Source organism: Leucopleurus acutus (assembly GCF_964270905.1).
Source record: "Leucopleurus acutus genome assembly, chromosome: 8".
Classification (NCBI taxonomy): domain Eukaryota; kingdom Metazoa; phylum Chordata; class Mammalia; order Artiodactyla; family Delphinidae; genus Leucopleurus; species Leucopleurus acutus.
In genome coordinates this window covers 99,747,428-99,761,218 of record NC_139151.1, presented here as the reverse complement: position 1 = coordinate 99,761,218, position 13,791 = coordinate 99,747,428, and the positions used below count along the sequence as shown (strand labels likewise).

The window sequence follows — 13,791 nt, the reverse complement described above, 5'->3', positions numbered from 1 at the left end:
GCACACTTGAGACCCCCAGTGCAGTGATGTGATGGGAAAGGCCCTGTGTTCCTAACAGAGACCCAAGCGTGCTCTCACTAAGCCGTGAGCCTTTGGGAACCGGCCGTCTCTCTCTGGCTCAGGCTGACCTGGTTTTTACAAAGGTCCTTCCAGGGGTGAAGTTTTATGACTCAAAGAACTTTCTTGGCCAACCCTGTCTGTAGCAGCATCTTGAGAAGCAAGGAGTGTCAGGGCGCCTGGAAGACCCCAGCAGGCCCTCCTCTGACCTTGAACAGAGGCCCCAGGTGGGGATTTCCTGGGTCTGATCCCTCTTCTAAAATATTTGCCGTTCAGGGAACATTTCCGTGGGAATGGGTGGCCCTCCAGATGGTCAGAGAGGAAATTGGGGATGGGGTTCCGACTTTCAGGCCCTCCATCTGTCTGTGGGTAACAGACCCACTGTCCTGCAGCCTCCCCACTCAGGGCCTCCCTCCACCCCCCAGGCCTCCCGTTCCCATGAACAGATGCCTTTTCCCAGCGGACCAGTTGTCAAGCCCATGAGCTGGTGGAGCTTCAGGTCGCCACGTGACTCAGGCCAGATGGTGCCCGTCAGCATCAGCTGTCACAGCGCCACGACGGGCCTCAGCCTCACACACGTCCGCGTGCGTCACAAGTGGGCACCCAGCATCTGTCCCCATCCTGCCATCCCATCAGCCCTCTGGGCTCCACACCCCACCCCAATGCCGTCAGCGCAGCACCCACCTGTGTCCCCAGACTTCCCCCAGAGGGAGGCCCTCCTGCGTTCCTGCTGAAACGATGGATGCCCACGGAATGTTCCCAGCCCCCGGCAGGCTGTGAGGGCTTAATAAAGGGTAATCATCATCACTGTACACCTCAGAGCTGTTTCTAAAATATCGGGGGGCGGGGCAGGCAGGAAGCTTTTGGGAACAGATTCAATAGGCACCCGCTGAAAGGAGAGACTCGCTGGTTACAGCTGAGCGGAGCAGCTTCCTGGAGGGCCTGGAAGAATTGGCCTCAGAGACAGGGCCCCCGCGGGACTTCCCTGGTGGTCCAGCGGTTAGGACTCTGCGCTCCCAACGCAGGGGGCCCAGGTTCAATCCCTGGTCAGGGAACTAGATCCCACATGCCGCAACTAAAGGGGCAGCACAGCCAAACAGATAAATATTAAAAAAAAAAAAGGAGAGAGAGACAGGGCCCCCTCACGGGGCTTTCAGGTTAGGCGGTAAGGCTGTACAGGGGGATCGCCCACCCAAACTCTCCCAGAGAAGTGGAGGCCTCTCCCAGAGAAGGGTCCTCAGGGGCCTGTCCAGGGCCAAGCAGGAGGGGACAAAGACCAGACCCTGTGACAGCTTCAAGTCCCCACTCCTATCTGGGACTCGGGTTTCCTCTGCTCCAGCATCACTGCAGCAGCTCTTCTAGCCCACAGGGCGGGCACGGCTCCTAGCTGTAGCTCAGAGGGTCAGCTGGAGGCAGGAGGCAGCCGCAGGGTGTGGGGAGCCGGGATCTGGACTCAAGCAGTCTGACTCCGGAGCTCAGGCCTGGACAGCTACCCGCTGCAGACAGCCTGGGTGCAGGCGAGGAAAGGGGGCCAGGCTGATGCTGGTCGGGGCCAGACTGGAAGCTCAAGTCTCAGGCGTGAGCGGACGGACCCCTGAAAATGAAGCCACATCTCCCGCTCTCCACCTGACAGCACAAAGGAGAGTGATGTGGCTAAGGCCAGTCCCTCCCACGGGGTTTCAGTAACACAAGTGGCCACAGGGTGAGACGTGCCCACCGCTCCTGCCCTGGTGACGCACAGAGGACTGCTTGGCACTGATCCGGCCGTGGTCGTGGGACCTGCCGGGGGTCAGGGTTGGAATGCAGGGCCCTCAGGCCACTGTAGGGAAGCGTGGTTGGGCTTGGTCAGAGGCTGGGCCAGAGGGGAGAGCAAGAGGGCACACGTAGAGGGAGAAGGGACGGCCTGGAGGGCAAAGCACAGGGGTCCCGGGGGCCACAGCCATGGCATCCGGGCGAGGGGTCTCAGCCGCTGGGCTGCACTGATGCAGGGAGCCTGGGTGACTGACATCCTGGCACAGCGCAGGTGGCACCTAGAACCCACATCTGGTGCCCCCACTGGCAGGCAGAGTTCATTCGTTCATGTGTTCGTTCATTCATTCCATTATTTAATATTTACTGAGCACCTGCAAAGTTGCCAGCCACCACCCTGGGCTTTAGAAGCCCAGTGTGAACAAGACAGACACATCGGTGCCCTTTCGGAGCCTCATAACGGAGGAGGGGGACAGAGAAGGGCCCCGTAATAAGGTCAGCAACACCCCTGGAACCTGCCCAACCTGCCTCCTCCACGGGGATGCCCGCCTCTCAGCCTCACTTGCTCCCACCCCCGTGGCAGAGCCTTGGGCTGGCCCCTCCACGGGGTCCTTGCCCCTAGCCTTGCCTCCTTCGGTGCCCACTACTGGCCACTCTGCCCATTTAAGTTGAGTTCCCTCACCGAGGGGTCCTGCCCTGAGTGACTCGGTGGGAAGAGCAAAAGTCAGGAAGCCCGGAAAGACTTGGAGTGCACTCACGGCCCCACCAGGAGACTTCCTTACTGGCTGCGTGACCTGTGGCGAGCCGCTCTACCTCTGTGTCAGCCTCCTCTCCTAGAGATAAGGAAATCTGTGTCCTGCACCAGGCAGGGGCTCTAGAAACACCTAGGTTTGATCTGGGTCCCTCCTGGACCCCCTTCCTGCCACCCCACGCCCTGGGTCACCCCATCTTCAAACGACCCCTTGGGCTGGAGCCCAGGACCCAAACAGGGAGGCCAGGATGGTCTGCCTGGGAGAGAAGCTGCAGGGGGAGAAGGCAGGGGCTAAGGGGAGCTCAGGGGTGGGGTCCACAGCTCCAGCTCAGGAAACATCCCGGGGTGGCCCCAGGTCACCTGGCCTGGAAATTGGGTACAGGACGATGGGGGAGGGCGGGGGAGAGATGGTGTCATCTGGCACCAGTGTCCCCGACACCATATCCCTCGTTGAGCCGGTAGAGGTAGGGTGAGCAGGAAACACGAGCTGCAGCAAGACGCTGGTGGGGAAGGACATGGAGAGGTGAAACGGAGTGGGCTGCGGCGCGTTTGTGTGTGCACGCTCACGTCCGTCCTGGAGGTCTCTATACATCTGTTTTTGTGTGTCTGCATGTCTGGGTCTATGAAGCGTCTGCAGGTCTGCCTGTGTGTGTTTGTGGGTCTGCATGCACAAGCATCTTGGGTGTTTATGTGAAGGTGTGTTTGTGTACGTGTCTGTTTTGTGTTTCCATATGTTTCTAGGTGTGATTGTGTTAGTGAATCTATGTGTCGTTGCCTGTTGGCGTTTATGCGTCTGTATGTGTTTGTGTGTGCGTGTCTTCAGAGGCCTGTGTGCGTCCTGTGTTTGAGTGTGCTTTTGTGTGTGTGAGCCTGTGGGCAGGAGCCGCTGGTGGACCCCCTCCCTCTCCCCCAACTTCACTATGGCCAGACCACTACTGTGGCCCAGCCCTGCTGGCAAGTCTCTGGTTTGGTCACTTACCCTTGATGTTGGGGCCATGGACCAGCGGGCTGCACCCACAGTCTGTGGGGCTGTCGGTGGGTCCTGAGTCTGGCTGGTTCGTAGTCGAGATACTCTGTGTCCCCTCCGCCCCTCCTCCAACGCTGGAGCCACCCACATCCCACATGGAGCCCCAGCCAGGCCCTGGACAGCCCCCAGACCTGCTGCTCAAGACTGCTGGGCACAGCCAGGCCCCAGGGCCAGCAGAGCTGTTCCACAGACTCCCACTAAGGGGCAGGGGTAGAGGTGGAGGGTGGGGACCAGCTGCTGGACGACTGAGTCTGCCCTCCTGCATGCGGGGCTGGGCTGCAAGGTGCAGGGGACATCCCCGGCCAGGGGCGGCTGCTGCCTTTCTGTCCTGTGCGACTTTAAGCAGCTCATGCACCCTCCTCTCTGGGTCCAGGTTCTTCATTTATAAAATAAGGGGCTGGTGCTAGCAGGGCCACGGCGTACAGTTGTACGGTTGTGTACTGCACAAAAGCACCTGGCAGAGGTGACGGAAGGCTCTGAGAGGCAGCCCAGATTCCGCCTTGCAGGCTGAGGGCCCCTGTCTCAGGCTGCAACACCTGGAGAAAGAGAGGCTTTTCTCTTCCCGTTAAGACTTTAACTCTTTAGGTCCTGTGCTCACATGGGGGTGTCTGCCTAGAGGTAGCCTTGTTCTAATTCTCACAAAGGCACTGGGGCACCAGCCTTTGGGACCAGCTGCCACCCCTCCCAGTGTCGGTGTCCGGGGACTCCATCCACTGCAGACCCTCCTCCATTCATCTCTGGAGAGAGATCTCTGCGACTCTTCCCGCCCGGCTGTCCTCACCTCTCCTTTATTTACGTGTATATGAGTGTATGTGTGTGTGTGTGTGTGTGTGTGTGTGTGTGTGTATGCGTGGGTGCGTGTGTATGTATGTGTATGTGTGTATGTGTATATATGCGTGTGTGTATATGTATGCGTGTGTGTGTGTGTGTGTATGCGTGTGTGGGTGTATATGTATGTATTTGTGTGTATGTATGTGTGTATGTATGCATGTGTGTATATGTATGCATGTGTGTGTGTATGTATGTATGCATGTGTGGGTGTATATGTATGTATGTATTTATTTAACTTCTTGGCTGTGCCGCGCGGCATGTGGGATCCTAGTTCCCCAACCAGGGATCAAATCGCGCCCCCCTGCGTTGGAAGTTGGGCAGCACGGAGACCTAACCACCAGACGGCCAGGGGAGTCTTCCCCCCCCTCCTTTAAACCCAGCTGGGTCCCCGGCTGTCCTGCTTTGATCCCCTGCCCCATGCTGTAGACCTACCTCCCGCCCGCCTCCGCCTCCCCCTCTCTGGTCCGCCTGTCCCTCCCTGGGACTTCCTCCCTTCCACACTTGATGGACCGCTTAGCACAGGTCCTCGGAGACCCCTACATGGGAGAGGAAACTGAGTCTCAAGAGCAAGGTGCCTTGTCCAGAGCATGAGAGTGAGTCCCACCAGGCCTCCCTGACTCCAGACCTGGCCCCTCCAGCCCTGCACCCACTCCCCACCCTCACCCCTCCTTTCCCAGCCCCCTCTGACCGCGCTGACACTGCTCTGCTGCACTTCTCTTTATTTCATTAGCAAAGTAGCCGGGGAGCCCCCCGGGGAATGTGGGAATAGGGACAGTAGCCAGCTCCTGTCCCCTGGGGTCGGCAAACCTGTGCAGACAGAGATGAGGCCTGAGGGGCTCCGGTGGTCTGTGCACGCTCCCCACCTCGAGATGCCCCTGATCTCCCACCCCCCGCTCTGGGGCTGGGGTCCCCGGGCAGGGTTGGCCTGACCCAGGGCTTAGGATGGGGGGCTGGTCCACGATGGCCACCCCTGCCCGGGGAGCAGCTGTGGGTGGAGGTCCCCCGGCCCCTTACCCAGGCCTCAGGCTCAGAGGGGCACCGCGAAGCCGCTGCCGTGGCTGCCGGGAGGTGTGGCTCGGTAGAAGGGGTCAGCCGAGACCAGGGTCCTGCAGGAAGGAGGGGATGCAGGGGAGGGAGGGGTAGGGGCAGCGGGCCCGGACCTTCTCTTTCCCCCCCCACCTCCACACGGCGCCAGGGCTCAGCCGGGATGGCCAAGCCACAGAGAGTCTTTGCCGGCCAGCTCTGGGCCATTATTGGTACAAACGGGATTTCTGAGGAATTGGATTGAGCAGAAAGGAGTCAGAGAGAGGCAGAGCCACAGTCATTCCGCTTTGTCCCCACACACCCCACCCCACAGCTGGCAGGGAGCAGGTGGGAGCTGGCCAAATGCGGGAAACACGAGCGCCCCGGGGACTGGGGCGGGGGGGGGGGGCCGCCGTGCAGAGGGAGGGGTCGCTGGGCAGAGGAGGGCAGCAGCCCCGCTGGGCAGGAGAGGCAGTGAACAAACCAGAGAGAGGAAATGGGCCTCTCAGATGGAAGACAGACGAAGGAGGGAGGAGAGGCCGGGGAAAGGCCTAGATGCAGCAAAGGACAGAGCAGGAGGGGGGCGCGCTACCTGCCCACATGGGGATTCAGGCGCCGCAGGCTCTCTGTGGGGTTGGAGGTGGCCTGTAGGCGGGTGACTGGCTGGTTGAGGGCATAGCCTCTGGGCTTCTGGGGCTGGAAGCCACCTCGAGTCCAGCCTTCACTGTCTAGACCCTTGGGGATGCTCTCGAAGTACCTTCAACACAGAAGAGTAGCTGGCGGGAAGCTGGTCTCTGTCCTCCGCAGCCTCTCTGCGCTTCTCCAGCAGGAATCTTGGCTCCAGCGGAGCACAGACTGCTGCAGGTCCTCCAACCTCCCGAAGGCCCTGTCCACTCACTCACCTCTTACCCTGGAAGCCTGCCCTCACGCTGCCCCTGAGCTGGGCGCCCCTCCTCGGAGCCGCCCCTGAGGCTGAGACAGCACTCTGGAGTGTAAAAGACTTTTAAGAGATGCCATGCCTCCCTCCCTGGCCTGTGAACGTCTCGGGGGATGGGAGAGGATGGGGGTTGGGGACCCCGTCGCCTCCATTTCTCTCTAGGCGTTTGACTTTTTCTTCCATTTTACCAATTTTCACTGAGCACTGGGCCGGGTTCTGAAGGTGCCAAAATGAGCAAGATGTGGGCCCAGCCCTTGAGTTTACAAAGGGGGTGCGGAGAGATACATGGGAAAATCAGTGACTACAACCCCTGGGGCTCTGGGCCCATGAGGAAGGAGTGGTGTGCCTGACACCTGCTGAGCGCTCAGAAAACCAGACAGGCAGGCGGGGGGGAAGGAGAGATGGCTGGGCCTGAGGGTCTGCGGGAGCCTGGGGAGGGGCAGGAGCACAGCTGTCCCCCAACTCCCAGAGTGAGGCCCCGCCCCTCCCCCTTGCCCTCCCCGGGAACTGGAGCTGCCACGTGCATCGCGGATCTGCTGTGAGGTTCAGGCACCGCTTCCACCCTCTGAGCCGCAGCGTCCCCATTCAAAAGAGGGAGCATTTCGCTCCAATCCTCCTGGGAGATGGAGGAGCTGGGGGAGCAGTGTGGACGCGGATGACACAGGCTGACACACAGATGACAGAGGCCAGGAGGGGACGCTTTTGCCTAAGAATTACACCTCCATTATCCCACCCCTGTGATGCCCTCCCCACCCAGTCCTGGCCTGGGTAGCCTCCCCCATGACTCTAGGGCCACTTCCTCCTGGAAGCCTTCCCTGATGCCCAGGACACTCACTCCTTGCCCAGGGCTCACACAGCACAGAGCTTACCTTCTGAGAGTGCATGGAGCCCACCTGCCATGGACTGGTTGTGGTCTCTTAGCAGATGCCCTGTTGCTCCACATAGACCCCATTGTACTCCCTCATTCCTCCCCTGCCCACCAGGGGCCTGCACTGCATCTCTGGGAAAGCTGCCCTTGGGTTACTGGAGCAAGGAGGTACCTGGGCTTTACTATCACCCCTGGGGACAGCCCTTAACCAAGGATCAATGGGTGTGGGGTATGAATACCCCAGCTCTCTCGTTCCTTGGCTGGGATGATTCTGAGTTGTGTGTTTTGCACTGTTTTCTAGCGTCTCCCCATGGGATACCTGGTTTAATAACACACTGTTCTTGGCAGCCATCCCTTCCCCACCCCATTACCCCCATCCCTGACACCCTTAATAAAGGGTTCACATCCAACTCCTTGGCTCGGGGTCTGCTTCTGGGGGAACCCACATTAATCAAGTGTTGGCCTTCTTCACTCATTACTGTGAGCTCATTACTTTTCGCAGTCTCAGTCTCCCTGTCTGTAAAATGGGTCAGCTTCACAGACCCAGATGTGGGTAGGGAAGAGGGGCTCACCCTTGGTTGTAGGTGGTCAGGTAGCGATTATCCAGGTCAGGGTCATAGGGGCTCCGGACATAGCTGGGGTTGTTAAGGCTGAACCCTGTGGGCTCCTGCACCAGAGGGATAGAGAGGGGACTTCTCAGGTCAGGAGGGGGTGGGGATTTGGGGTAGGGGCTGGGTACCCCAGGCCTTACCTTTTTCCACACGGTCTCCTGGCCAAGCAGGGCAACATTTGTCTGTTGCATCCTCTGCGGGGGCTGGAATTGCCAGTGGTTCATGCTGCTGGGTTCTGGGCCGGAAGGGGGCACCTGCAAGGGACAGAATCACAAGAAGGGTGGCCGGGTGGCCAGGGTGAGGCAGCAGGATGGAGGGAAGGCAGGCAGAGGCCCATGCAGCCTCAACCGCCCCAGCCCCAGGATGCGTCCCCCTCCAGCCCCACTGAAGTCACGGCTTTGAACACACCCCTCACTTTCCAGCCCCTGGGCCTTTCCCCCTCCACCCAGAGGTCCTTCCTCCCTCCACCCAGGGGTCCTTCCTCTGCATCTCCAAATATCCTGATTCTTCCCATATTGCACTGCCCGGATCGAATGCCACCGGGTCCAAGAAACCTCCCTGTCTCCTCCTCTCTGAGTGTTCCCTTCTCAGAACACACAGGGGAGCCCCCCGAGGCCACTCACTCTGGGGTTCAGAGTCCTCTCCTTCACTCGGCTGAAGCCGGTCTCCCGCTCGGAGCCTCTGGCCAGCACCGGCAGGAACTCATCCCCCTAAGGCAGCAAAGCAGCCCCTGGCATGGCTTCCGGCACCATCCCAACTGCCCCACAGGAGGACCTCAGGCTGTGGCACAGACATTCCCCTCCAGCCCTGGCTCAGCTTACGTGAGGATGGGTCATGGGGAGAAAGTCTGACTTGGTGACACTCCGGCTGGGGAGGAGGACCTGGAAAGAGGCCACAGAGGAGCATTAGGCTGCTCAACTGCTCCTTTGTCCTGAGCACAGAGAAGGGCTCAGCACAAATGGGTATAATTGGACGTACAAAGGAAAGGGGAGAGTTTGGGAAGAAGGGAGGGGAGGGCATGATGCTGAACCGGAACCAGCAGTCCAGGGTTCTTGTCTGAACTCTCAGTGACCTTGGTTATGCTGCTTTTCCTCTTTGGACCTCAGTCTTCTCATCCAGAAAATGGGGGAGTTGGACCAAAGTAGTGGTTTTCGCCCAAGCTCTTTCATCTTGTGTTTCGGCAAAGGCTTCTGCAGCTCATATATATACATTTTTAAAGCTAGAAACCCCCAGACTGGAAAGCTTCAATCACCTTGAAATTCTAGTGGGGCCCAGCCTGACTTACTGGGTCCCCAGGGAGGACCTGGGAGGGCGGCTGGAAGATGATGGGGCTCTTGTTGGAAGCTTCGGTTAAGCCAGTCTCCTCCTTGGTCCCAGCTGATTTCTTCTGCAAGAGATCTGCAAAAGACAGCCCCTCTGTGCTGGCCTGGGACAAGCAGGCCCCACCAACGTGACCACCAGTGGCTCGGTGTCCCAGTAGGTGTGGGGGGAGCTGGAGGCTGGAGCAGCCAGGATCATGGACAACAGGGGGACTCCAGAGTCCAGGGCAGAGAGCAAGAGGGGAGAGCAAAAGGAAGGGCAAACCTCAAACAGCCCTCCTAAGCAAGAGAGTCGTCCTTTGGAGATCAGCAGACCTAAAGCACAGAGGTCAGCCCAGGGAAGATGGTTTCCCCAAGCTGCCGATATGTCCTTCTGTCTTCCGCTGGTGCCTCCTCAGCCCTGTGCCAGCTCTGGGGTCCCCGGGGGTCTCTCCCAAGGGTCGGGAATAGGGAGGTGTAGTGGGAGGCCTGAGCTTAGACTCACTCCTGCCTACCTGGCTGGTTTGAAGGCTCCTTGAGATACTTGGGATCATACTCGGAAGTCATGAAGCGGGGGCCCTGGAGCACAAAGAGTGGAGCGATGGGGGACGCAAGGTAGACCAGGGCCCAGAGGCAGTGGGGGCAGTGCTGGCTCTCCGGTTCTCTGTGCTTTGAGTAGACCTGCATGCTCCCACACACATCTCTCTCTCATCAGGCATCACAGCGCCAGAAATTCCACCAGGAGAGCACAGTTCCTCCGTGACAATGAAAACTAAGTCATATCCCACGCTGGACTCCAGTAATGAACAACGGGACCCAGAGCCCCTGCGACCCAGAGCAGGAGGGGCCCAAAGAGAGGAGAGAGGCAGGTGGAAGGAAATGGGTGCTCACAGTACACTGGGGCCCAGGATGGGATCGGGAGAGAAGGGAGCTCAGGTATTAAATCCCAAGATACATGTAAGGAAGCCCGTGAGGACCACTTTGCTGCTGCCTTGGAAATACCAAATCTCAAATCCTTGCCTCGCCCCAGTCTCTCTGAGTGTGTGTGCCCTGAGCCCACACTGAGCTGGCTGCTCGGGTGAGTCAGCACAGAACCTGTCTCGAGGAAGCCGGAGGAGGTGCGTCCGGCCCCTCTGCCCGGCCCAAGGCCCTCATCGGGGCCACCCACTCACGTGTCGGGCATCCTCCCACTCCAGCGAGCCCTTGTTCTGCTGTCGGTGGAGCAAGGGCACTTCCTTGGGCTCCAGCCCCTTGATGGCCTGGGGCCCACAGTCCTGGGTGTCAAAACGGACCTTCCTGACCTGGGAGGACGGAGCAGCCAATTACGCTCCAGGTGAGGGGATGGCAATCACGTCTTGACTCTGATTCTGCCCTTGACCCCTACAGAGTATCTGCACAGCAGCCTGGGGGGTCCCTTTACGATGAAGCTGGGCCATATCCCTCCTCTGCTCAAAGCCCTGCAGTATTCCCATTGCACTCCGGGTAGGATCCCACATCCTGACGGCGGCCCACAAGGACCTAAGCTCCTCACTCCGCTCCAGCCACCTGCCTCCTTGCTGTCCCTCCTCCCATCAGGTGCTCCCACCTCAGGGCCTTTGCACTTGCTGTCTGCATTGCCTGGAATGCTCTTCCCTTACTTTGCTGCATCTGGAGGAATACTGACGTCCCTCAAGTTTTTGTCTAATGTCTCCATAGTAAGCTCTTTTCTGACCCTCCTGACTTGCAGGTCCAGTTCCTTCACTTCTGCTTCAGTCCTTGCCTCTTCCCTGGTATATTTTTCCCCAGCACTTATCACCTTCAGAAATCGAAGAGGTGTTTAGAACGTATTGGTTGCCTGAATGGCAGTATCCATTCTGGCGGTGGTGGTGATAAGGATGATGGTCACACAGTGATAGAGATGAAGACAACGGGGATGATAATGACAAAAGTGAAAGTGACAGCCCCAGTGGGGATGGTGATGTGGGCGTGGACATGTGGATGAGATGGGGGAGATCATGGGGAAGTGGATGGGCTTGGGGTGCGGAGGGAACAGGACTGGAGGTGGGGTTGGTAGAGATGATGATGGTGACAGGAATGGGGATGGATATGGAGGGGGAGGGGATGGGGGGATGGGGGCGAGGTCAAAGGTGATAAAGGTGAGGGGACCCCAGCCCACACTGTGGCTCCCCCAGGCCCAGTCATCTCAGCCTTGACCAACACTTGGCAGTGCAGCCCCACCCTCTGGAGGGATCCCCACCCTGTCCACTCTCTAGCCCTTCCTCCGCCCCAGGCTAGGGTCCCCCTCCGTCCTGGTCTTGGCCCAGCACTGACCTCCCTGGTGGGGGTGGCTTCCCAGGCCTTCTCCCGAGAGGAGCCAGGGTGGGTCTGGTGCATGTTCCAGGGCAGTGGGTATTTGCCATCAGGCACCTCCAGGGGACGGGAGCTCTGACTGGTCACGGTCTGGAAATTGTTGCAGACTTGTTCCCTGAGGGCGGGGCAGGAGCGGGGGGGGGGGGGAGCTATTACCACCAGGGCCACCTCCCCTTGTCCCCTGGAGGCTTCCACCTCCCTCAGACCTCCCACAGCAGCCTCGGGAGTCTGCTTGCCTTTGGGGCCCAGGCTGAGGACCAGGCCCTGAGTCCCCCAGGATCCCGGACCCCAAGCGCGGAGCCTGGAGTTGGTCTGATGAGGTCCGATGGCCCTGAGGGCTAAGGCCCGGGTGGGCAGGGGGTGAGCAGGGGTTGGACCGACTGTACCCCACGGCCGGGTTGTCCAGGGCACTGAGATTGGGTTGACATGAGACCACGGGCCGGTAATTTGATCTGTAGCCTGTGCCGTGGTGAATGCCCATGCGGGGCTTGAAATCCTCCCGGCCTGCCAGAGGGGAAGCAGGCAGACAGGACTCAGGGTCAGCAGAGCGGCAGAGCAGTGACCAGGGCTCCCCAGGCAGGACCAGCATCCGCCCGCACCAGGGGTCTAGGAGGGCGTCCCCACTCCTGCCCCGTGCCCTGGGCGTGCCTCCTACACAAAGGTGCCCTCACCGTAGGCTATGCAGTAGCTGGTGGCGTAGAATTTCAGGGGGTCTGTGCAGCCCCCCGAGCTCATCTTCACATAAGGGGATACAACCCCCAGGGGGAGTTTCCCCATCATGATGCCGTGGGGCAGGGCCCCCGGGGGTCCTAGGAAGGAAGAACAAGGAGCCCCAGAGGTCTGGCAGCCCAAGGGCCCCGAGCCTGCCCCAGGCCCAGGCTGCGGAGACCACAGAGGAGGTGATGGAAGCCCACACAGCGGCCCTTCCCCCAGGTCTGTGCCTTTCCACCGACACCCACACCCCAAACTGAAGAAAGGACTAGTACTCATCAACACTTGTGTACCCTGTGTCTCATCTCACCTTCCTCACACCTTATCACCAACCCCCTCCCCCATTTTACAGCTGGGAAACTGAGGTCCCAAGTGGTGAAGGATGAGCTCATCATAGGTAGTAGAACCGGGATTCAGACCCAGGGTATCCGACCCCTCAGCCCCTGATCTTTGCCCCCACGTGCCCTCTTCTGGGAACGGAATAGCCCGACAATCGCCCACCCTGAGAACTCTTGGCCACCCCAGCTGGGAAGCTCACTCCCAGCCCCAGTCTCCTTGTCTCTCCCTAGGGTCCCTCGGCCTTGCCCACCTCCCACTAGAAGTTGGCTCAGCTCTCGTGGGGCCCAACCGCCCAGCTGGCCCCACCCTTACCTGCCCTCTGCCAGGGGCTCTGAGGTAGGGCAAGAGGCTGCAGGAGGCAGGCGCTGCTCCACAGAAGCCTGAGCCCTCGGGCAAGTGGCCAGGCCAGAAGAAACAGTGCGTTGCCTAGCAACAGGTGCCTAGCAACAGTGTCCCCACGCTTTGGAAGCCCTTCTGAAGCCAGGGCCCACTGAGGGGCTGACCTGGCCAGGAGGGGAGGCCAGGCGCTGCCCAGGCAAGGTACTGCCTCCGTGGCTCCAGCCCCGATGGTGGTGTCCCTCACCACAGCCGGGCAGAATTGCTGTCTGAGTGACATGAAATAAAAGATAATCCTGAACAATCGTCCAATTTATTGAGTACCCACTTCATCAGACACTCTACATCCTTTATCTCCAGTCTTCTGAATAGCTCTTCCAGGTAGCTATTATTATCCCTCTTTTCACACAGGGAAAAGGAGGGTTGGACAAGCAAAGTGACTTGGCTGGCCGGAGATCTCACAGTCAGAAAATAGCAAAGTTGAGATTCAAATGTGGGTGGGTCCAGATCCCACTCTTAAGCCTCTGGGTAAATTAATGTTGACTCTGTTCTGCTAGAGCTCTTCCACACATTACCTCGCATAATCCCCCAAACCACCCTGTGAACTGGCTACTCTTATTCTAGGTCCAATAAACCACAGCAGTGAAGAGCGTGGTTCAAACCTGATCTGTCGCCCCCATTTCCTCATCTTCATCGAGGGTTGTCACTGGACCTGTCTCCTGGGGCTGTTGGAAGATTTGATGAAAGAGTGGATTCAGCACCTGGCAGGTGGTTGATGCTCGGTTTTTAAAAGCTCTTCTTAGCTTTATTTTGCGATGGGAAAGGTGGGGCCCAGGCCTCACAGCTGGCGGAAGAAGAGTCTGGATTAAACTGGCGTGAGCCATGTTTAATCTCCAGCATGGAG

The 13,791-nt window shown here is 59.2% G+C and overlaps 1 protein-coding gene across 1 annotated transcript; it reads right to left on the bottom strand.

Annotated features, from left to right (window-relative positions):
• Positions 1-6,026: 6,026 nt before the first annotated feature.
• Positions 6,027-12,281, bottom strand: SAXO4 (stabilizer of axonemal microtubules 4; the record flags this gene model as incomplete). Its single annotated transcript, XM_082844636.1, has 11 exons — positions 6,027-6,195; positions 7,816-7,910; positions 7,995-8,108; positions 8,478-8,564; positions 8,676-8,735; positions 9,140-9,252; positions 9,668-9,731; positions 10,325-10,453; positions 11,463-11,616; positions 11,888-12,005; positions 12,173-12,281. 11 exons carry the CDS (start codon positions 12,279-12,281, stop codon positions 6,027-6,029), a joined length of 1,212 nt encoding a protein of 403 aa, XP_082700762.1.
• Between the last annotated feature and the right edge of the window lie 1,510 nt (positions 12,282-13,791).